The sequence below is a fragment of the Thalassophryne amazonica genome, chromosome 15 (genome assembly GCF_902500255.1).
Source record: "Thalassophryne amazonica chromosome 15, fThaAma1.1, whole genome shotgun sequence".
NCBI lineage: Eukaryota > Metazoa > Chordata > Actinopteri > Batrachoidiformes > Batrachoididae > Thalassophryne > Thalassophryne amazonica.
Genome location: NC_047117.1, coordinates 23267945 through 23293300, shown reverse-complemented (window position 1 = coordinate 23293300; position 25356 = coordinate 23267945). Strand labels below are relative to the sequence as shown.

The following is a 25356-nucleotide window of genomic DNA, read 5'->3' as shown; positions in this document are numbered from 1 at the left end:
CCTTCCCCAGATTTGTGCCTTGAGAAAATCCGACAGACAATTCCTTTGACTTCATGCTTGGTTTGTGCTCTGACATGCACTGTCAACTCTGGCTTTATATGTAGACAGGTGCGTGTGTCTTTTCAAATCATGTCCAATCAACTGACTTTACCCCAGGTGGACTCCAATTAAGCTGTAGAAACATCTCAAGGATTATCAGTGGAAACAGGATGCACCTGAGCTCAATTTTGAGCTTCATGGCAAAGTCTGTGAATACTTATGTACATGTGATTTCTTAGTTTTTATTTTAATTTTTTTTTTAATAAATTAACAAGAATCTAAAACACAGCAACCTTTTTTCATGTTGTTATTATGGGGTGTTGTGTATAGAATTTGATTTTAATCTATTTTGGAATACGGCTGTATCATAAAAAATGTGGAAAAAGTAAAGTGCTGTGAATACTTTCCAGATGCACTGTAAGTTAAGAGTATGTTGAAGCATGCTGGTATATGTCATAGCACAGTGAGGTCCTCAGAACATTTTTATGCATGCAGCAGCAGTTAATCATAAGTCAAAATACGTCGAATTAATGTCTAGTGTACCCAAAACATATTTGTAACCTATGAGTTACCTATATGTTCCGGATGAACACAGAACGTACTGAACTTGTTCGCTAACCTGTTCAACATAGACAGCATATTTGCCAAATTTTTTATAAGGTGGCATACGCTGGCTAAATCATCAGGATGTGACAGGCCCATGTTACTGCTCTCTCACCTTGGCATGCTGTGGTGGATGATGGAACTGTGGGCTCACATTCTCTGCTAAGCTCTATCCTGAAAGACACTCATGGGCTTTGTGCTCCTTCTTTATGTTCCTACCATTTGAGCTCTTTGAATCAGGTGGCTGTCTGGTACGACTGGATTTTTCCTCACAGTTGTGTCTGCAAAGTGAGTTAGTGAGCTTCATGCCCTGTCCGTTATCAGACACTGTTTGTACTGGAGTTCTGATGATGATGGGGTCACTGTGTGGTCCAAACCCTCATTTCTTTCTAAGAGGCTTTTAGTGTTTCACATAAATCACCCTAACAGTTTGCCAGTCTTTGCTCCACAGCCATGGGCGGAGGACTTGCGTCCTAATGTTGGCCCACTTTGTTCTGTTTGGACTCTGAAATAACACAGAGATGTTGGCTGAGTTGTGCAAGTCTCAAGCGTTGTTTATAATGGCGAGTAAAGAGAGGGTTCTGCTTTTTAAAACAGAAAATCTCCATCTCGGTAGTTTATGCTATGTTACAAGGCTCAGGACCTCCAGGCTGAAGGGTGTTTTGATGATTACTTACTTTATACTTTATTGATCTCACAGTGGAGAAATTATGTTTACACTCCAGTTACCTCTGACAGCAATTAGTCCACAATTATTACTTGTTTACTGTAATAATGGCACACATCAGAATTAAAGACAACACATACACATTTGACATTGTTTATGTGCACTAAGTTTGAAGAAGTCCGTTATCCGAATTGAGGCAAGTGGGTGAAGGCCACGCAGCAACCCTGAGATGCACCGCCGTCAGCTTGGGGGGAAGAACGTGGGCTGCAGCTAAAACTGCACCGCCCCCGCTGAAGGGAAAAGGAGTGACGATAAGCAGGCGCCGGAAAGGGGAGTGTTGCTGGGGGGAGGAGGCGGGTGGGGGGAGGGAATGCAGCATGCTTCAGTCCTGTGAAAAGTAGTTTATTGTCTTTGAGAGTTGACATAAGAAACAGCCAATGTTCCCCAGGCCGAAAAAAAATTCCTCTGGAGGAAAGCAGTCGGGCAATTTGACCTTCAGGCTTAATAAGTCTGTAATGTTATGGTTTGAGCAGTGAAAAACACTTTTTAACAGTTCCACTTGCACAACCAAATTCCAATTATGAATTAAGAATATTCCCAATAATGATTTAAGAATATTCACTGGCCTCTGAAATCTTCAACTGCACGGCACGCATCTGCTCCAAGATGTCATCCAATTTGCGTCTGAGTTCAAGAGTCATCGCAGTCTGAGAATACACTGCCTTGCCAGCCTCGTTAATCATGACGGACAAGCGAGGGGCCGTGGTTCTTGATGCCGCCGTCTTGCCAATTTTCCGGTAGATCAGGGCAGCACATGAATAAAATGATTGACATCTGTACTGTAGCTCCTCGGGCCTCCTGTACCTTTACCCACTTTCACAGAAGTAATATGGCCTCCCCTCGTCCTGGGCAGCAACAGTCCTCTTATCTGCTCTTTTAATCTGTAATTGAGGCACATTGAGTGTTGATTCCTCATGACCTTGTTGGCATGAGTCTTCCAGGTCAGACATACAATGTCTGGCAGGTCAAGAAGAATGAAAGAACTAGACTTTGCTGTGCATCTTTCTTTTGGTTTCTCTCTCTTTTTGCTCTGGTTTATTACAGCAGTTCAGGTATGAATCCACACGTTGCTTTGGTCCAAGTTTTACACCAGATATCCTTCCTGATGCACAAGGGCTCATGCCAATAAAGGTGTTTTTTTTTTTTTTTTTCCAAGAGCTCGCATTTTCCCCCAATTGCTCCAAATGTGAATGTGGCATAAGCAGCCACCTCGAGAAAAAGAGCTTTGGGTTTTCTTTTTCCTCAAAGTATTCTGCCTTTTTTCTGCAGCGCATTTTAAGATGAAAATCTCTGAACTTCTCTGAAAGCTGCTGGTATCATCGTTGCCTTTTCAGGCAGCAAATCAGAAGTGTGATGGGGCAAGACTCTTAACGCCAATTAAATGGAAGAGACTCTTGTTTTTGCTGCCTCGGTCTACTACTGTACAAGATGTCGCACAGAAATCATCACCATGGAGACAGAAGAGCTCGTTTATTGGAGCGTGTTGGATGGAATGCTGCTTGAGTGCTGTTTTCAACACCATGTGCGCTTGTTGTTAGTGGTGTGTTGTCATAGTAACAAAACCCATTTGCAGCACGTTTCTGTGAAAACACCAGGTTGAAGTATTCCAACACACAGCTCGTGCTTTTCTGCCAGGGCAAAGAGGAAAAAAAACTATATGGACAAGGGCCCCAAGTACCCTAAAATGAAGGCCGGTGTTCACTTGAAATCCATCTCATGATTTATTTTATCGAGATTGCATCAAATATATTGTGCAACATAAGTTTATCTGCCAATCTTGCTTAATTTTGGAGTTGAAAACTCTTTATTTAACATTAAGTAACAGCACACACTGTGGTGTGCACATATGTGCTACATTGAGTTCCCATCTGTTGTTAAATTCACCCTGTTAAACGAGTTCCACATACAGACAAGGTGCAACTTAAACTCTGGAAAATATGGCAACTAACTAAGTCCTATACGGGCCCTGAGGCTCACTGGTGTTGGTGCTTATCCCCAAATACTGTATCGTCAAGTGAATGAGTGGACAACTTTCCCTAGATGAGATGTCAGTCCATCACACATGGTAAATGGACTGCATTTATATCGCGCTTTTCCATCTATATCAGAAGCCGTTGTTCAAGGGCCCTTTTTTCCGGCTCAATAGAGGTTTGACCAGAAACCCACCTCCAGTTGGGTAGCATAATCCAGATTTGCACCCAGGTCTGCATTGTAGTCCAACTCCTATCTCACTGAGCGACCTGCTCATCTGAGTAACTAACTTTCTAAGAATTCTTCCTGACTGCCAGACGTCATTGTCACCTGGGACTCAAGCAGTCTTGATGAAAAGATTTAAGAGACAACCAGCGGGTGTCAGGTTCGTTTATTGGGGTGCTTGCATCACCCAGGTCATACATGTGACTTTGTGACGCACTTCACACCCATTAATTACATACCGTCTCTGGTGGTCATGCAGAATTCATGGAACCAAAGTAACATTTGTAACTGTCACTTTACTAGATTAGATTCACCTCTTCCTCCCAAGACCCCGCAACAACATACTAGGACGTCATTCTTTCCCAAATTAAATTCCTGTTCAAGCTTGAGTCTTAGGAGGTTAGTATCTTGCGCACTTTATGTCAAGTTGTTAGAGGATTACCTGAAAAATATTGATTTTGACACTTTGTAAAATTGTTGGGTGTGCTTTGAAGAAGATTCTATTACATATTTGAGACAATACAAATCTGGGAGCTAATTATCATTGGTGTTTTAGGGCTTCAATCCATTTCTGTTTAGTGGAGCAGATAAGTATGACTTTTGGCCAGAATTGTTCACTTGGTGATACAAGCATCAGATTTGGCAGGAATGTTCTTCATAAATCAGTGTTTGAGAAAAAAGTGCTGGTCACTTGAAAATCCTATATGGTTCCTCCAATTTTGGTAAAATGTGATGCAAATTATTGGTTGAGTTAATAGGGTTTTAAAAAGGAATAGTTTGCACCATGTGTCATGCTTAGTTGTCACGTTACAGGGTAACATACGTCATAGGTCATAGAATCCAATGTACGTCAACATTGTTTGACATTTACTCTGCAAACCAAGCATTCAACACAGTCAAAACTATTCCATTTATTAATTCTATTAGTTCAACCAATAATTTGCACCACTTTCTACCAAAATTGGAGCAACTTTAACTTTTGAGTCCTGTGCAAACTGAAACTGACCTTTCTTACCATTCTTGCTGTTTTCAAAGGAATTTTTCAAAGGAATTTTATTGTCATATGCACAGAAGAACATGTTCCCTGCACAATGAAATATGTCTACTGCATTTAACCCGTCCTAATTGCCAGTAGGAGCAGAAGTCGCCATTAGGCGCCCGGGGACCAGCTCCAGATGTACATCCCTGCCTTGGTCAACAGCAGAGCTGAGCAAACCAACACCGACCCATAACAGACAACACACACACACAACACACAACACATAGGCCGGCCCGGTACATAAACATATATATGAAAAGCAAAACACGAGGGAAAAGGAGAAAAAAACCCTCATAGCCGCTGCATTATACAGCAGCAATGAGGAAAAAAATCCCCATCAGCACAGAAAAACAATAATCACACAGACAAAAACAAGGACACAGGACGACAACCGAGATTTGAAAAGGTCCAGTTTATCAGAACACTCTGGAGGCAGCCTGTTTGGCGCCGTCAACGGCCTTGTCCGACAATCCTGGAGGGGGGAGGGGCAGCCCTGAGCAGTCTGAGCAGTCCTGAGCAGTCCAACGTCAGAGCTGGAGAAACTGAGGGGAGGGGGGGAAGACCAGGGAGTGAGGCTTAAGTGTTGATCTTCTGAGGAGGTTTTATCACAGCAACCTTGAAGTGCAGCTGTATTTGGGGAAGCCAAATGAATAGCCAGATTAGCAGACGCCTGAAAGATTCCACAGTTCTGAGAACAGAGTGGCTCTCAATGCATCTGAATGTAAAATGTGGTCTTCACAGACAGTCAGAGCGGGTTTCCAGGGCTGCAATCCTATTCGAGATATTTTCCAACGCACGGTTAACCCCCGCCGACTGCGCAGCCACTGCCTTCCCAATCGAATCAATCATGTAGGGCAGCCTGGAAGGACCAATCAAAGCTGCTTCCACTTTCTTGATTTTCCGGTAAAACAGCATAGTGCCCGCTCCACACATCAGAAAGCCGGTCACCACCAAGCCGAATATGTACACATCTTTGACGTCCTCCACAGAAAGCATGTAAAGGCACATGACCTGCCATCTCCTCCACGAGTCCATCACGTAACACATCACATGCGTCCCGGCAGCACAGGTCCTCCGCCCCCGAATGTCTTGTAGAAAAAATAGTGTCAATTGCGTTCAGAGACCACTTTAACAGATCCATTTTTGTCGTTCCAGAAGAGCAAAGCTGCAGCCTCACAGACAACATGCCACAGAAGCAGGAAAGATAAGGAGGGAGGGAGAAGAGAAAAGTGCGTCTGTCTTGGCTGAGTGCAAGCTGGCAAAAAAAAAACCCATACCTCCATAACAGTTTTAAGAGTTTTACCCCATAACTCCATAACATTCAGCCATAGATAGTCCAAACTGTACCTTTTTGGAATCTTTGTGATCAGACACATAATATGGTATAGCTTTCAATATGATTGGAGCATTTTTAAATTTTGACCCCTGTGTAATTCTTCATTGACCCCTACCTGGCTGTCATATTGGATTTTCAAGTGGCCAGCACTTTTTTTTTTCTTAAACACTGATTTATGTAGAACATTCATGTCAAATCTGATGCTTGTATCACCATGTGAAGGATTGTTTCAGTTATCTGCTGCACTATAGTTCAGAGTGTCCGTTGAGATTCTCTTTGATGCCTTTCCCTCGGTCTCATGAGCGCTGTTCCACTTGTGTTCTGATTTTCTGTCAAGCAGATGACAGTCACTTTGAGCACAGAGAAACCCTGACATCCATTAAATCCTTGGCCCTGTTATGGCTCCAGGTCAGTTTAAAACTATAGATCAGCGTATTTCCTGAGGTGGATTTGCAACTTATCATGTAATCAGCTAATCGATTCCATTTTGATGTGTGTCGGCGTCTGATCACATTTAGTTGGGACATTTACAGATACGGCATTATCACAAAAAGTCTCAACTACACACTCAACTCGCATGTTGGCATATCATCAGACTGACACTGCTTGTGTGTTTTTTAATCCTGTTCAATAGGACTGCTGAAAAAGCAAGTAAATGCATTATGAAGGTGGAGGGCAGAAAGAGTTTATCGTGCACTCAAATCTTCATCCACATGATGTTTTTGTGCAGAATGTTACGAAAGTATAACACACTTCATTTCTTTGACTCCTCACATGGATGATGATACCACTTTGAAGTTTTAATATTTTAAGAAAAGCATAATTGAGTCTCTGTGTGAAGTTGGACAAAGAGTCATTTATTTTAGTGATCTGGGCTTTTACTTTTACAGGTCTGCTGGTGGGAACTCTGGATGTTGTCCTGGACTCCAGTGCTCGAATGGCACCTTACAGGATCCTGTACCAAACCCCGGACTCTTTAAGTTACTGGATCATTGCTCATGGTATGTGCTCAGAAATGACTTGGTGACTGCCTCTTTCAAGTCTGTCTGCTGTGATTTTCCTGGTTTGTGGCCGTGTCAGGAAAAGCCTTTGTCTTGTCCCTGCACACACCACCTGCACATACTATGTGACGTTCTCACTTCCGGCCGTTTCCCCTGTTAGATGCTGCATGAAACAGATTATCTCAGGCTGTGTGGTGCTCATTTTCCATATCTGTCTTTTCTGTAAGTACATAAAAAATTACTCGAGCCATATGCCTGAACAGACATCTTCAACACAATGCATGAGGGAAAACTCGGTGAAGAAGGGAGGCTGCACAGAATCAAAATGGGTTTGTTAATGCAGGGGTGATTGGTGTCTGTTCAGGTAGTCTGAAACCACAAATAAGTAAAGGAGAAAAGAAATGAGGGCAGTGCTTAACCTAACAGGTACTGCAGAGCTCAGTCTCAAACTTCTTAGAGGTCTTAGTGAGATGGTCTTGTATACCAGGTTGCACCAAAGACTTGGCCTCTTGGTGGCTGCAGTTGCAATCAAAACATGTCCAGTGTCGAACTTGTGTGACGTCTTAGTAATCTGACCTTGTGTACCAAGTTTCACCTTGATACACAAAGTCTTTCACAAGTTATTACGTACACATCGATCACACAGAGGCAAGCCATTCCTAGACCTGCCTTTGGCATTGCAAGTAAAAAAAAAAGTCATATTAGCACCTTTGCATTCACAGTGGTAATCTTTAGGCAGCTCACGGTTCGATTAGATTACAATTCATAGTGCTTTGCAATTTGATTATAAAATGATTATCAGTGCATCGTTTTCCTATACAGAATTTCTTTTTTTTTCTCCTTGTGTGACTCCGTCAAAGTATTTTTAAGTCAAAGGATTTGGAATAATCCATAATGAATTTATTTCCAATACATTCTTTAACAGCTCAGCCATGTTCGCAACAGTGTAGCTTTCATTTATTAATTCTATATTCTAAAACCCATGGGGGGTGTTGCCCTCTATCCCACCTGCAAAAACCGTCTGTGGCTTCAGATTGACTCGTATTTGGAATATTACCACTCCAGCACAAAAAAAAGGTCTGTTTCACATCTGCAGCTTCTTTCTTCCTTTATGTTCACTTCATTGCAATAAATGTGCATGCTGCACTAATGCACTTTGTATACATACGTGACAGAATAATTAAAACGGGAATGTGCGCTGCATGTGTTAATGGTTCTTTTTTGTTGCACTGCTGATTTGCTGACAATCTAAACTGCAGAAATGATGGCACATGGCATCTGTTTTCATTTTGTGCACTCGTATTTTCTTTTTAATTGTGCGGGAGATTTTCTTTTGTGTCACAAACAAGTGTTCTGTCAAGCAATTTAGTATATTTGTTTTCAGTTTTGAAGTTAAGAACTGTTCATCTGTAGACAGAACTTGTAGTTAGATGCTTCTTGACATGTGGTGTATCTTATACGGTCAAAATACAGATGTTCTCTGTTTTCGTCACTGACACCCATTGAAAAAATTACTTGAATAAAAAGCAGGTTTACTTAAGGAACTTGAAAAGAACTTAACGGTGATCAGCAGCCCCGTTTCAACCCCTGCCGTTAACGTGTAGAAAATTGATCATTGCCCTTTGTAAATCAATTCAGAATCATCCACATCGCAATGTATCTATGACTCAATTCCCAGCCACCTTTTACGTGCACAGCAATAGTGCATACAGAACTATCATTTATGGTGTTTTGTATGAACAAAATTATCCAAAGGCTTTTGATTAAATTTGAAACAAACTTGGTGGAATAACTAAGGATCAGCCAAGGATGAAGTGATTTGATTTTGAGGAGTAATCACTTAAAAAGTCAAGGTCACAGGGCAAGGTCAAAATTTTGGCCCAATGTAAGGAATTGGTTAACACTGCATTTATGTTGCCATTAATCACGAATATGAAGTTCAATATTACCTCTGTATTTGTCACATGACCTTTTGACTTTGAAAGGTCAAGGTCATGGCTGTTTAAACGCCTCAAACTGTAGCCAGTATTGATTAAACATGGTGGCCACTTTTTCCTAAAGCAACGCAGAAACATCACATCCTGGTGCCATTGAATTACAGAGAATGAACTTGAGCATGAATTGGTGTTCAGCACAAGGCATAGGTTTGTCTGTGTGCCAAATGTCATACTGTTCTGTTGCTTTCATACTATTTTGCTAAGCTAGCTACCTGGGTGCTAATACCCTTAATGTGTTCTGCACTGTATACATGTTATTTATATATTTTTAGGATTTATAAAAATTTTGGTCCTTCATAAGTTTGTAGTATTGCCTATAGAAACTGTTAAATTTAACAAAAATTACAAAATATAGGGAAACTAGCGAAGATTAAAGGCAGGTGCAGCCATATTTTTAATCCAGCAGTGGTGTAATTAATGTGAACATGAACAAAGTATGCATCTGAAATGGAGGCATTAAAAAAAACAAATGCCAAACACAGGCCTCCTTCAGCTCTTTCCTTTTCTACTGATTTTAATTAGTCATTCTGCTGACAGCGGGAGTGGAGCAGTGAGGCTGACGCTGCTAATGCGGGAGAGCTGCTCTCACTCAGCGGCTGTTTGCAGCATATTGAAGGATAATGGTTCACACAGCTGCAGCCATTATTACAATCACTTAAAAAGTCAGTTTTAACCTCGCCGATGAGTTTGCAGAGTTCATCTGCAGTGATCAGTTTCATCTTTCCACAACCCCAATTCCAGTGAAGTTGGGATGCTGTGTAAAATGTAAATAAAAACAGAATACAATGATTTGCAAAGCCTCTTCAACTTATATTCAATTGAATACACCACAAAGACAAGATATTTAATGTTCAAACTGCTAAACGTTATTGTGCAAATATTTGCTCATTCTGAAATGGATGCCTGCAACATGTTTCAAAAAAGCTGGGACAGTGGTATGTTTACCACTGTGTTACATCACCTTTCCTTCTAACAACACTCAATAAGTGTTTGGGAACTGAGAACACTCATGACTGGGTATAAAAGGAGCATCCCCAAAAGTCTTAGCATTCACAAGCAAAGATGGGGCGAGGATCACCACTTTGTGAACAACTGCATGAAAAAATAGTCCAACAGTTTAAGAACAATGTTTCTCAACGTTCAGTTGCAAGTAATTTAGGGATTCCATCATCTACAGTCCATAATATAATCAGCAAATTCAGAGAATCTTGAGAACGTTCTACATGTAAGCGGCAAGGCCGAAAACCAACACTGAATGCCCATGACCTTTGATCCCTCAGGTGGCACTGCATTAAAAACCGACATCATTGTGTAAGGGATCTTACCGTGTGGGCTCAGGAACACTTCAGAAAATCATTGTCAATTAACACAATTTGTTGCTACATCTACAGTGCAGGGGTGGTGGCCAAGTGGTTAATGCGCTTGGTTTCAGTTCAGAAGGTTCCGGGTTCAAATCCCACCCCTGCCACATTTCTCCATGTAATGTGGAGTTGCGTCAGGAAGGGCATCCGGCGTAAAACCTGTGCCAATTCAACATGCAGATCCACCTTGGATTTGCTGTGGCGACCTCAAGTGCAAACAAGGGAGCAGCCAAAGGGACTTACTTTTTTGTTGCTACATCTACAAGTGCAAGTTAAAACACAAGGTATGATTTTTTTTTTTTTTTTTTTATATATATATATGATTTATTTTGTATGTTACTGCTGCAAATAAGTATTTGAACACTTACCAACCAGCAAGAATTCTAGCTCTCACAGACCTGTTAATTTTCTTTAAGAAGCCCTCTTATTCTGCACCTCTTTACCTGTATTAACTGCACCTGTTTGAACTTGTTACCTGTATAAAACACACCTGTTCACACACTCGATCAATCACACTCCAACCTGTCCACTATAGCCAAGACCAAAGAGCTGTCTAAGGACACCAGGGACAAAAACTGTAGACCTGTACAAGGCTGGGATGGACTGCAGGACAACAGGCAAGCAACTTGGTAGAAGACAACAACTGTTATAAATTATTTATTAGAAAGTGGAAGAAACACAAGATGACTGTCAATCTCCCTCGGTCTGGGATTCCATGCAAGATCTCACTTTGTGGGATAAGGATATGCTGAGAAGCTCAAAACTACATGGGAGGACCTGGTCAATGACCTGAAGAGAGCTGGGACCACAGTCACAAAGATTACATTAGAAACATATGATGCTGTCATGGTTTAAAATCCTGCAGGGCAGCAAGGTCCCCATGCTCAAGCCGGCACATGTCCAGGCCCATTTGACGTTCACCAGTGACCATCTGGATGATCCAGAGGAGGCATGGGAGAAGGTCATGTGGTCAGATGAGACCAGAATAGAGCTTTTTGGAATCAGCTCCACTACCATGTTTAGAGGATGAGAACAACTCCAAGAAAACCATTCTAACCGTGAAGCATGGGGTGGAAACATCATACTCTGGCGGTGCTCTTCTGCAAAGGGGACAGGACGACTGCACCGTATTGAAGGGAGGATGGATGGGGTCATGTATTGCGAGATTTTGGCAAACAACCACCTTCCCTCAGTAAGAGCATTGAAGATGGGGCATGGCTGGGTCTTCCAGCATGACAATGACCCCAAACACACAGCCAGGGCAACTAAGGAGGGGCTTCCAGAAGAAGCATTTCAAGGTCCTGGAGTGGCCTGGCCAGTCTCCAGACCTGAACTCAATAGAAAATCTTTGGAGGGAACTGAAACTCCAAACCTGAAAGCTCTGGAGAAGATCTGTATGGATGAGTGGACCAAAATCCCTGCTGCAGTGTGCAAACCTGGTGAAAAACTACAGGAAACGTTTGACCTCTATAATTGCAAACAAAATATTAACCAAAACCAAATATTAACATCGATTTTCACAGGTGTTCAAATACTTATTTGCAGCAGTAACATACAAATAAATTATTTAAAAATCATACATTGTGATATCCGGATTTTTTTTTTTTTTTTTTTAGATTATGTCTCTCACAGTGGACATGCACCTAAGATGAAAATGTCAGAGTCCTCCATGATTTCTAAGTGGGAGAACTTGCAAAATCACAGGGTGTTCAAATACTTATTTTCCTCACTGTACATGTGCTGGCAATACATGTACATTTCTGCCCGCTTTTATGCAGGCTGCACTAATCTGGAGCATTTCATGTAGGTTGGTAGTTATGAAAGAGGTGGCATGGACAGGGTATTGAAAGTACAAGGTTGTGGACATACATTTGCATACATCTTGGCAAAAATATTAACAATTTCCCCACACTCAACAAATTGTAAATTTGTCAATGACTGTTAAGTCAGTTACAGTGTCTTAATTCTTTATAAGCTTATTTTAAAAATAACAATTTAAAAATGTTTCCTTTTTATTCATAGTCAGTTCTTATTCCCCACTGGCCGAAGTCCCAAAGGGGGACTATGTCTTGGCTTTAATCTGTCTGTCTGTCCATCCCCTAAAGGGTATAAGTGTTCTGAAATCACCTCCTCTCACACTTTTAGGGGGAATTTTTTGAAAGTTGGTTCAATCCTTGTTATAGGTTGGTAATATGCATATTTCATATTGTTCCTGTTGGGCTCATTTATCAGTTATGGCCCATGATTAACAAATCTATAGACTCCGTCAGTTTTGTGAGTGGGTGCCTGTATTCTGAAATCAACTCCTCTGACATCTTTAGTAGGAATTTCATGCAACTTGGTACAAATCCTTGTTATGGGTTGATATATATATATTTTAATACAGTACAAGATTGACGTACTTGTGGGCGAGTTATGGCCCTTGATTAACAAATGTAGATATTCCCACTTTCATGAGTTGGTACCTGCATTCTAAAATCAACTCCTCTCACATTTTTTAGGAGGAATGTTGGGAAACATGATGCAATTCCTTGAAATGCTATCAGAGTGTGGCAAGCACTGGTACCAAAACAGCATTTGCCAGCGGGGGATATTGTGCTCTCAGAGCACTCTTGTACAGAAAACCTGGCCAAATTGAAAGAGAGAAAAGTTCACATATGTAGGCGGATCTGGATAGCCACCAAGTTGAATAAACCTTCCTTAACATTAGAAGAAGTTCTTCAAGATCCCTTCTGCACTTCTTTGAGTTGTCTTGTATATAATCAGTCACACAGACAAAAAGGCAAAGATGATCACATAACCCCTGAGCGCCATCTGTTGGTTGGAGAAGATATTTTTCTTCCAATCTTCATATTTTCACATTTATTTAATCTTTATCCATATTTAATGTCCTTTGCATGTCCCTATTTATTTGATTTGTTTCTTCTTTTTTCTCATCCTTTTTTTGTTTCCCACCTTTTTTTCCTCCTCTTCCTGCTGGTCTGATTGGTGGTCACCCCAATAGATCCATCATCTCCATCTTGGCCTGTGCACACACCCACCTTCACGTCCTCCCTCACCACATCTAAAAACCTCTCCTCTTCCTCCTGCCTGACTCCACCCTCAGTGTACTTCTCCCAACATACCCTCTTTCACTCACCTTTCTCAATTGTGTCTCCAAACTGGCCCTCTTCCTGCACTGTCCCTCTGATTTGCTTATTCCTGATCCCTTCCATGTTCAATAATTTGTCCTTGTGTATATTTCTGTTTCTTTCTTTATTCATATAAAGTTGAATATCATCATCTTAGTCCTCCCTCACCACCTCTTTGGGCCTATACAGGACGCTTTGCAATTCCGACATACCATAGAAAAACCCCTTCTTTCTGAAACGTTTCACAGTGCAGTGAACAGTCACAGTGTTTCCTCCTCTTTGTCCCTGCAGGAACATCCCGGAAGGAGATCACAGAGCACTGGGAGTGGCTGGAACACAACCTGCTGGCAGACTATCTCCCATCTTTGAGAATGAGAATGACATTACCACATTTGTCAAAGGAAAGGTCCAGGTATTGTCCATCATCTATTTTTAGTGTCCAGGTGTTGTTCTCTGGTCAGTGTTTGAAGGACATGGACGCCTGAGGACTAATTCTCATCATGAAAATTTGAGAACCCTGTAGTTTTAACTTCATTTGTTGGCGGTGTTTGTATTTTGCAATCCCGTTTTGTTGTTTCTTGCACTCATGTTTTCTCCCCGTCTTTTTTTGCAGGGCATTATTGCCGAGTACAGCAAGAACCAGGATGTGAAAGAGGACGACGACACAAACAAGTTCAAGGAGGCCAGCGCCAAGTTCCGGAAACTGTTTGGGATGCCGGAGGAAGAGAAACTAGTCAACTATTATTCGTGCAGTTATTGGAAGGGGAAGGTTGCCCGCGGCAGGGGTGGCTCTACCTCAGCATCAATCACCTCTGCTTCTACTCCTACTTACTTGGAAAAGAAGGTTGGACATTGAGAACCCCACCAGTTGGATTTTCTTCAAAATGTGCAAAATGGTTTGAAATGACTTCCTTGTACCAGAACTGATCCAGTTATGTTTTGGTAGAAATGACCCGTTGTTAACCAGAACTTTAGTTTTGTCTCCCATGCAAAGCCAGATTAAGCTGAAACCTGGGTGATTGAACAGTGTTGTGATTTAATACTTTCTGTTCTGTGATATTTCTGTCTCACTGATACCGCTTGTCTTGCTGTAGCAAAACTGGTGGTGCGTTGGGCAGACATCACACAACTAGAGAAGAGCGACACCATCCTTTTACCTGATGTGATCAAAGTCAACACCCGCGCCAGCGAGGCAGGTATTCTCCGTCTTCCTCAACATTAATGAGACGTTTAAGCTTGCTGAGCAGCTAGCTAACATCGCCATGCGCCAGCTCTTGGACAACAAAGGCTTTGACAGGACCGCTCACTGCCCAAACTCAAGAGGAAGTCTCCTAAGAAGGTGTCAGCACTCAAGAGGTAAGAGCTGCAGCCTGGCAAGGCAGGAACACTTAGACGCATCAATAATAAATGCTATTTATGACCTCTGTTAGAGGTGAATATTAATGTGGTGCAGTGTGATTGGCTGAGCATTGGTTATCCGGACTCTTAAAGACAATAGGTTAAAAGTCTAAAACCATGACACAAGTTTGGATTTAATAATTTATAGCAAAATCATAATGCGCTTGTGGTGTTCAATACAAGAGTGACTCCTGTCAAAATTCTGCTCACTGTCGCTTCATTTGTCACCGGAACCTGTGAACACAGTCATGGGTTTCAGTGTAGGTAGAAGTTAAATGTATATATATATATTATGAATTTTAAAAAAAATTAAGTAATTACAAACAAGAAAAAACAGTCTAGTTTGTTTGTTTATTTATTGTAAATTATTTTACAACAAAAAGAAGATTGTGAAAGGGAGGGAGCGGGTGCATGAAATCAATATATGTAGCAACTTTACATGTTTTTTTTTTGTTTTGTTTGTTTTGTTTTGGGTTTTTTTTGGCCATTATAGCAAAGTGGTGGTTTCTGTTTTTTTTGTTTTTTTTTTTTTCCCCCTACTAATAGTGTTCTCTCTCTCAACTTTATCTCTCTGTTCTTTCCTGGCTTCACAGTGGTGGGGAGGAGTGTACAAGTTTTGGTTTTTACCAGAATCTGGATAGAACCATTTTTTTTTTTTTTTTAAATAAATAAAACATTAAATAAGACGTATAGAATAAAGTGAGTTGTTAATCCTCAAATATAACTAGTTAAAGGACACATCACACAGAAGTCATAACTTGTATACCCTATTCATAGAGTGCCATTCCTTCATATCATCCCAAATAGCAAATCGAGGTGTGTCTGAAGCATCACACTCTCTGCCTTGATCCATGTTTTGTCAGTTTTGCACAGACTGCTATAATGCAGTAGTTATGGCCATCATCAACAACCAGTTTGAAATTGGGGTAAAAGCTGCTCAAAAATTTCATCCCAATTCGGCCAATTCCGGCGTCATTACGCGGCCACGTCCGGTGTTCATAGTCTTAACAGCTTCAGTCATGTTCAAACTTCTTAAATGGGGTAGTCCTAGTGAGTACAGGTTGATACTTGTTTGATTGTGCTCATAGGGTAAAAATTTGAAGCAAAAAGCAGTGTTTGTTGCAGTTATGGCTGAGAACGCAACTGGGCACAACTTTACTTTTGTTTTTGATAGAGTTGACAGCTATGCGCTTTATAAGCCAGGCCAGTTGCCAGTCTGCACTTCATAAGCCAGCTTGATAGGATGCATGCCGGAGTAAGCCGTTTTATCCTTCGTTTGCACTTTTTCTAGATCATGGAGATTTGTAAGAGAACGGTGTCCTGTGGAATAGGAGTGTTAGTGACCATCCGATGATACAAAGGGATACTTTGTGTACTTAAAATCATTTATTTTGACTTTTTCCAATGTAAGAAATGTTCAGGGCATTTACAGACAGCCTGTAAAAAACAGTGTAGTGGAGATGTCCCACATGCATTTTCACAGCGGCGGTAAAGTAGCATCCTGCGACACAGACAGCCGAGTCGGCACGTTAGAATCTAAAATCCGGCAGACCTCTCAAAAAAGTAAAAGTGTCAGGGTGAAGTGTGTCGTCTCCTGTCTGTATATCCTCGGTAAATCCGAGCCATCGCTTTCGAATGAAAGCTCAGAAGCTTCATTATTGGACGTAGCAGCATTCATTTCACTCTCCTTCAGCCATCGGGATGTTTCTGCGTTTGCTTAAAATCTATGTCACACACCGAGAAATGCCGAGTAAGATGACTTCCGGAAATGCACCTGCTGACTCTCAGCGCGAGATGGATAATAGGAATAAAATACATCAGTGACCACTAATTATTGCCGCTTGTGCATGTGTAGACTTACAGTCATGAATATTTTGATGTTGTGTTGCTAACTGGGACGTTAAATAATGTGCAACATGTCCTTTAAGTTTAGATTTTGTTATTTTTCATGACTGAAGCATTTTTTTTCCCCACCCAAGCTGTTGCTCTGCATTTTATTTATCTTCAGGGATTTGGATGCAAGAGCTAAAAGTGAGCGTTACCGGGCGCTGTTCCGTTGCCAAAGATGAAAAACTGGATGGACACACTGACTGCACCCTGTGGACTCCCTTTAAACAAGATGCACATCCTGGGCCAGATGTTGTTTCCACCAACTATATCTGCTTCACCAGCAAGGAAGAGACGACGTGTAGCCTCATTATCCCACTGCGCGAGGTGGGAGAATTCATGATTTCTAAATAACTCAAGGTCCATCCCCCCTTTTTTTTTTTTTTTTTAACTCCCCTCCCTTTTAAAATGTGACTTAAATGTCATCGGACATTTTCCAGGTGACCATCGTGGAGAAGGCAGACAGCTCCAGCGTGCTGCCCAGCCCGCTGTCCATCAGTACCAAGAATCGCATGACCTTCCTGTTTGCTAACTTAAAGGTCAGAGACTTCCTGGTGCAGAGGATCTCAGACTTCCTGCAGCAGACCACCTCCAAGATCCACCTTGAGAGAGAACTTACCAGCAGCCTGAACAGCTCAGATGATGAGGTCATTATTTCTTTTTTGTCTTGATTACCTTATGAAATGATTTGTCATCCGTGGCTGAAATGTCTCCTCTCCATGTTTGCTTCCAGTATGGATCCCTGCTCTCCAGTAGCCCACAGCACAGTTTGGGTTCAGAGGGTGAGCGTCAGTTCAACTTGAATGACAGCAGCGTGCCCACTGCTACACAGGCCCTGATGACCATGTACCGGCCGTCGCTCCCCCGAAGAGTTCAACCTAAACTGGTGAGTTTCCAAGCAGAGAATTCCCCGCAGATCCACAGAGATCTGAGTTGTGGGAGGCTGGTGGCTCCGATTGGAGCAGAGGACTCGTATGTCATTTTTAGGCAACTGAAAAAGACGTGTGTTTTTATTGGTTAGTGGAGTTGGTGGTGGCCAAGTGGTTAGTGCGCTTGGTTACAGTGCGGAAGGTTCTCTGTTCAAACGCAACTCCTGCCTCTTCTCCATGCAATGCGGAGTTGTGTCAGGGAGGGCATTCGGCATAAAACGTACCAAATCAACAAGCAGATCCACCTCGGATTTGCTGCAGCGACCCCGAGTCAAAACAAGGGAGCAGCTGAAGGGGCTTAACTTACTTTAGCGGAGTTAGATTTTGGTCAATCGGGCATAAACTGTAAGAATCGTCAACAGTGATGTGGCCTCTAATGGTTGAGCTTGAATGATATTTTGGTGCAGGTACAGTCATACTAATTGGCTAAAATCTAATGTCATTGACGAATAAAATGCTGTTCTTATCCCATGTCAGAAAATACTACATATTTCACTTGTGAGCGAGATACTTTAGTTATACTGGCTTGATTATCCCCAGTCTATGCATTACGCAGAGTGAACCAAGAAACCTATTGATTTGTGGGTCAAGGCCAAAATCACGTGTACTTTGTAAAAGCGTCACCTGTGAGTGCTAACCTTATCAATGGAACCTAGATTACTGCTGCCCTCACAGTTTGCATGTGCACAAAATCAGTCCAAGAAAATCAAATCTTTGAAGTGGAGAACTGTGGCTTTCATCCAACCAACTGCAGCAGCAATCTGTTTTTGAGCTAATGTATCATGAAATTGGTTTTCTGTTTGTGCAGGCCAAGGAGTTTCTGAAGGAGCAAGCCTGGAAAAACCACTTCACCGAGTTTGGAGAGGGCGTGTGCATGTACCGTACTGAGAAGACCAAGGAGCTTGTCCTCAAGGGGATTCCTGAGGGCATGAGAGGCGAGCTCTGGCTCCTCTTCTCTGGTAAGCGGAAATGCAAGCACACGACTCCTGCAACAAATATGAATTGCAGGAGGAGTGTGCAGTTTAATTCCACACAGACCTTAAAACAGTTTGACATATCGCATACTTTCAACATCGGTTCATGTTTCAGTTCAAGCACTTTTTCTTTATATGCGACAATTTACAAGCCTGCAATTAGAAATGTCCTCAAAATGCTAAAAACTTTAGCTGTCCTAATCCAATCGTAAAGATCGGCATTGGGCCTGATCGAGCCAAATTTTTGATGGATGGTGTCTGATTTTTAAACACGGATTTATCTCACACCAATCAGTGTCAGTTCCTTCAGCTGTCTATTTCAGCTGCCACTATATTCAGTGCTTTCTGCTACCTTACCAGCACCCCCGACGACACATCTCAGAATTCATTTAAAAGCGTCTCTAGGCCCCCGCTTTGCTTCAAAGATGCACCGTCTATTTTCGTTGGATGCCACACCAGTAAACTTCTGTAAAAAATGGCTGTAATTCCTAAATAGTTAATGTGATAGTTTTGTTAAATCACAAATATTAATACCACAGTGACCATTAAAATTAAATTTTGTCTAAATGATGAATGCCAAAGGAGATCAGTTCATCACATCTGCGACAATAAAGAGCTACAAATAGTCACATTTAGTTTCTAAAACTACAACATGTTGGTATTTTTGTTTGTTTGATGTTGCCGACTAATCACTCTAATCAATTCAATTTTATTTTATTTATATAGCGCCAAATCACAACAAACAGTTGCCCCAAGGCGCCTTATATTGTAAGGCAAGGCCATCAATAATTACGTAAAAACCCCAACGGTCAAACGACCCCTGTGAGCAAGCACTTGGTGACAGTGGGAAGGAAAAACTCCCTTTTAACAGGAAGAAATCTCCAGCAGAACCAGGCTCAGGGAGGGGCAGTCTCTGCTGGGATGGTTGGGGCTGAGGGAGAGAACCAGGAAAAAGACATGTTGTGGAGGGGAGCAGAGATCAATCACTAATGATTAAATGCAGAGTGGTGCATACAGAGCAAAAAGAGAAAGAAACACTCAGTGCATCATGGGAACCCCCCAGCAGTCTAAGTCTATAGCAGCATAACTAAGGGATGGAGAATCCCTTAGTTAATCAGGAGAAAACGTTATAGGGAAATGATGCATTTAGTGTGAATAATTTAAGATTTGGCAAAAAAGGCTGTCATTGTATACAACATAATGTACAACCAGGTGCATGCTGGCCCCAGAGGATTCAGTTTACATGCCCAGTGTTCCTGCACCAGCTTGTACTCGTCTCATTTAAAAGTGGCTCCTCCCTCATACCCTACTGACCCACTTTTGGCACAAAGGGCCATTGTATATACAAGCAGGTTGTTTACCTGAGTCGCACTGATCCGCCTATATTAAGCTCCACCCCCACCCCAAAACACACTCACCTTGGTTCATTGACGACTTACATGACCTCAAGCATAAATCTAGAGCAAAATGGTGTAGTTCAAAACTAGAAGTATTCCACCTTCTGATGCTATTCTAGACTTACGAGTACAAGCATGCACTATTGGCTACAAAATGCCACCTATTACTCTGATTTGATTAACAAAAACAAGCATAAGTCGAAGTTCCTGTTGACACAGTGGCAACTCTTATTCAAGGAAAACTACCTGTAGTTGCTCTCCATTTATATCCCCAAATTTCTTAGATTACTTTGAGAAGAAAATAGATGATATTAGGCTAAATGTATCCCAGCATGCCTTAGGCCAGCCACTACACCCTGTTATTGATGTGGCTGCCATCACTGATACATCACCTAGATTTCCCGAATTTGTTATTATTTCAACGGGTGTGCTGATGAAACTTGTAACTTCCGCTAAAAGCACAACCTGTCTTTTCCCTTTTCAAACCTACACCAAGACACAACTGTTTAAGAACCTGTGGCCTTCTCTTGGGCCTACTGTGCTAGAAATTATTAATCTGTCACTAACCTCGGGATCTGTTCCTAAATATTTCAAATCTGCCATAATTAAACCATTACTTAAGAAACCTAACATTGACCCTAGTCTACTGAAAAGTTATAGGCTGATATCAAACCTACGGTAACATTTTGTTCTTAAAATGTTGTGGTGGTGACGGGACTTAAGCAGACTCAAGATGCTGCAAGGCAGTAGTTAAGGAAAAAACAGTTTATTGCAATTATGCTGGACAACTAAACAGTGATACTGCGAATGACGGAGGACACTGGAGGATGGGCTGTAGGTGCGACAAAACTAGGTGGACCAGTGGAACTGGTGGTGGCCTGCACAAAAAAACAAACACAAAATTAGAATTCACTCAAATGCTAGAAAAACACAGGTCAAAGCCAAGATATATAACTAGAGGCCAGGTCTGGAATTATCTGGCGGCATCATTCTGTTCAGCCAAGGCTTAAGTAGGTACCACTGATTTCATGCAGGTATGCCGCAGCCGTTGGTGCTAATCAGCTCCACTGGCAGGGAAACACAGGAAGACCAGTTCTCCACACCACAACATATAATCCTTGAAAAAGTGGTTTCACAGCAGCTCGTGAACCACCTTACTGAGAATGATCTCTGAGCAACGAGACAATCTGCATTCAGAAAATATCATTCCGCAGAGACAGCTTTCACTAAAGTGGTAAATGATCTTCTGGATTTGGGCACCACTACAGTTCTCTTACTATTAGATCTAAGTGCTGCATTTGATATTGACATGAAATACATACTGTGGCGTTGTAGGATTACTTTTCATTGCTACGCTGATGACACTCACTTGTACATGCCAATAACTGCTGGAAATCTCATCCACATAAAGACTTTAGAAGATTGCCTTGCATCAGTGACTAGTGGGATGTCCAGTAATTTCGTACTTTAAACTCAGAGAAGACTAAAATGATGGTTCTTGGTCCAGCAAGACATATCAGTTTGACCAGCTATCCTAGGCTCATGTGTCATACATCACAAGGACAAAGTGAGGAAGCTTAGGTTGATTTTTTTTTTTTTAATCCTACCTTGTCCTTTGACCTCCACATTAGAGATATAATGAGGACTGCTTTCTTCCACCTTCAAAACATAACGAAGATTCGTCCCATCCTGTCTATGGCTGATTGCTGAGGCCCTGATCCATGCATTTGTCTCTTCTAGATTGGACTGCAGTGTTCTATTTATTGGTTTACTGCAGTCCAGCATTAGGGCTCTCCAATTTGTTCAAATGCTGCTGCCAGAATTTTGACAAGAAGCAGAAAGTTTGACCACATTACACAATTTTGGCCTCTCTTCACTGGCTTCCTGTCCCAGTGAGATCAGATTTTAAGGCTTTGTTAGCAACCTATAAAATTATTCACTGACTGGCACCTCCCTAATTAGCGCTGGCCCTGCACCCCAGGGTGCTAGACTTATCTCACGATGCCCTGCCTGTGGCGACAGCAACTGCGTGCTCATCTCAATAATGCACTTTGTTTCTGATGATATTCTGGTTTTTCCTGTTTCAAGCTGAAGAAAACAAGAAAAACCAGAACTGTAAAAACCTTGTAACTGTTGGAATGGCCTAAGCAGTGGGTCACCCCTCTGATTCTGGTCTGCTTGAGGTTTCTTCCTCAACATCATCAGAGTGAGTTTTTCCTTACCTCTGTTGCCTTTGTGCTTGCTCAGGTGGGTTTGGCAAGGGTAGACCTTAAGGAGCTTTCACAGTGGCTATTCGTAGAGCTGCTCATTACAGTGTATTATCTACGCTGTAATGAGCAGCTCTCCGTCCACTTCACGAGGAGTTTTTTCTCAATACGCAGCAGTATGTTGAGGGCTATGTGCGTAGGATGGAAGAAATTAAACCTGTTTAATTTTCTTCAGTGTACAGCACAGCATGGAGCCTTCACGCGAGTACACGCAGCGCCGTGCTACTGTCCGCTATTGTGAGCCCGCCCACGCTTCAACACAGTACTGTACGCCACTTCACATCTCCCTGTTGTTCTTCTGGAGCTATAAATACTGCAAGATCGTTACTTCACTTTATCATACAGGACTTTTTCACTGTGTCGCATCGTTTCATAAAACGTGTGTGTGTGTGTGTGTGTGTGTGTGTGTGTGTGTGTGTGTGTGTGTGTGTCACACACAGAGAGACAGAGAGAGAGAGAGAGAGCGGTTTTATTTTGAGGAGTCTGAGTCTCCTTAAAATAAAACCGCTCTCTCTCCTCTGTCAGACTCCTTATAATAAAATAAAATAAAACCGCTCTCTCTCCTCTATCAGACTCCTTATAATAAAATAAAATAAAACCGCTCTCTCGTGCGCGCGCTCTCCCTCCCTTCCTCACTCTCTCTCTCTGTGTGTGTCTAATCAGAGCTGTGACTTTTTAAAATAAACGCACACTCACTGCATGTCGGTGCGCTCATCAAACGTCCTGATCGATCAGTCTGATCAAAGCTGAAAAGAGCTGTGATTCTAAATAAACTCGCACTCGCTGCATAAAAAAATAATAAATAATAATAATAATGTTAAATGACTGTTTTTTTGAGCCACACCACACCATGCAGTAGAGAATAGAGCGCACTTCCACAGAGGCAGAAAATAGCACTGAACTGGTGCGGCATGGCACGCGCAACTGTGTGTACATATTAAAACGCGAACACACGCAGCTGCAAGTATGAACGAACACTGTTAAAGGCTGAGTACGCGTGTATTTCGGGCGTATTTAAATGAAACACAACGCTGCAATGAGCAGCTGTACGAATACGCCACTGTGAAAGCCTCTTTACACGTGTGAAACGCCTTGAGGCAGCTTTCTTGTGATGTGGTGCTGTATAAACAAAATAAATTGAAATCTGCAGGGTCACTTAATTTACAACAGAGTCAGGAACACGTTTGCATAAGTACTCTATCTGCAGAACAAAGGGTGTTCAAACCAGTTTCGCCACGTTTCTGAAGAAGCAAGTCAGACATCTGAAAAACAAGTTGCCTGACTATGTGGGAGGTAGTAAAGGTTTAACTGATATCTCAAGTACAAATGCTTTTTGGGTTGTTATTATATAGACATGGATCATAACCTGAAATAAGAAACCCATAAGCACCATGTAGTTACATTACTGTTTATGCAGTTTCTTAAATGGTTTGCTAGAAGGCACCTTAAAGCGGAACTCTAGGACTTTGCAACTTAAGCCCCTTTCACACCGGGGCTGCTCCCAGTTGCTTCCTGTGGTGTCATGACGACTGCGTCAGGTGCATGCAGCAGGGGGCAGAGAGGAGGTGAGAACGCAGCCTGCAGGTTCTCTGCACAGAGAAGTCAGAGTGCACAGTTTGGCTGCAGACAGACTGTGCACTCTGACTTCTCTTCTACTTTATATTTGTTCTTGTGCAGAGCTGCAGGGCTGCGCTCTGAGTACTGTTATAGTTTATCTTTCCTCCTTGACCGTGAGATGCAAATGTGGAGATTGTCTGGAGTTCTACTTGATGTTGACATGTCCTGTCTCAGGACTTATGTCCTTTTTTTAACTGTGATGTGAGAGTTTGAGAAGATAACAAGGAACTAATGTCTGCAGCCAGACTTTTTTTTTTTCTTTTAATTGTTCACATGTGCGTGCGTGAACGAACGTCCATGAGTGGACTAGAGATGTCCGGACTTTTTACTGGATATTTCTGGCAATCAGTCTGTGAGCAGGACTTTTATGGATTTTATTTAAACACATTTGTGAGAGAAGAATCTGCAGCTGCTTCTCAGTGCCTCTCTTCACCAGACAGCTCCACACAGAGAAGGAGCCGAGCTGCAATCAGCATTTTTTTTTCTGTGGTCTTTTTTTTTTTTTTTTTTTTTTCAGCGTGTAGTTTTTACTGCATTGAGTACACAGTATAAAAACAATCCTGCGTGATTTATACTGCAGGAACAATGGAACACAGCAGGAATCATAAATTGGCTTCCGAGTCACACCGGGTAACACCTCTTTGCCCCGAGTTAAGCCTCTTTGCCCCGACTTGTGCTGGAACCACTTCCTTTCTGCGTCGAGCACAGAACGCCAAAAAAATTAAACAGGTTTAATTTTTCGGCGCCCGACTTGCTTCCTCCTTTGCTCCCCTCGCACTGTTGTGGTGCCGAGCTGCATCATCTCAGCACCGAGTTGCTTCCACACGGCGTCGTCATAATGACGCATGGCGCAACCAGGAGCACCCCCGGTGTGAAAGGGGCTTTAGGCCTTTTTCGTAGATGTTCTAGGGTTTTCATTCTGGACAAAACTGATATTAATCAGTCCAGTACTGAGTTAGAACAAGAACACTGTCAAGCCCACACGGCAGTGTGCCGTAACAGCTTGGGGCAACCTAGAAACCTCAAAGTAAACTGATTATTACCACCACATAGGCTTAAATAGCATTACAAGTGTCTGGTAGCTTGGACAGTATCCCGACACATGTACATGTGTGAATATTCACTTCGGTAAAAGTAAATAACCTTCTTGAAATCCTGTGGGAACTTGATTTTCTAGTGGTTAAGCATTGAGCTTCAGGCCAGAGGGTCCTCTGTCAAATCCCAGCCTGACCGGAAAATCAATAAGGGCCCTTGGGCAATGTCCCTAATCCCTAGTTGCTCCCGGTGTGTAATAGGTGCCTTGCATGGCAGCAGCCTGACATTAGGGTGAATGTGATGCATTGATGTGCAAAGCGCTTTGAGCGTTTGATGCAGATGGAAAAGTGCTATATAAATGAAGTCCATTTTGAAATCAAAGACTATACAATTTGCATCTTGCCTTACCTGCATTCTTTGTG

The 25356-nt window shown here is 42.1% G+C and overlaps 1 protein-coding gene across 1 annotated transcript in view; it reads left to right on the top strand.

The window, feature by feature from the left end:
- The window catches only part of tbc1d9 (TBC1 domain family, member 9 (with GRAM domain)), a 68764-nt gene that overhangs the window by 19918 nt on the left and 23490 nt on the right, over positions 1–25356 (top strand). Inside the window, 13 exon segments of the mRNA XM_034188560.1 lie at positions 6831–6941; positions 13722–13777; positions 13780–13842; positions 14044–14202; positions 14205–14274; positions 14525–14622; positions 14624–14720; positions 14723–14786; positions 16837–16884; positions 16886–17042; positions 17156–17362; positions 17449–17601; positions 18453–18603. Of these exon segments, the coding sequence (XP_034044451.1) occupies positions 6831–6941; positions 13722–13777; positions 13780–13842; positions 14044–14202; positions 14205–14274; positions 14525–14622; positions 14624–14720; positions 14723–14786; positions 16837–16884; positions 16886–17042; positions 17156–17362; positions 17449–17601; positions 18453–18603 (1434 nt within the window).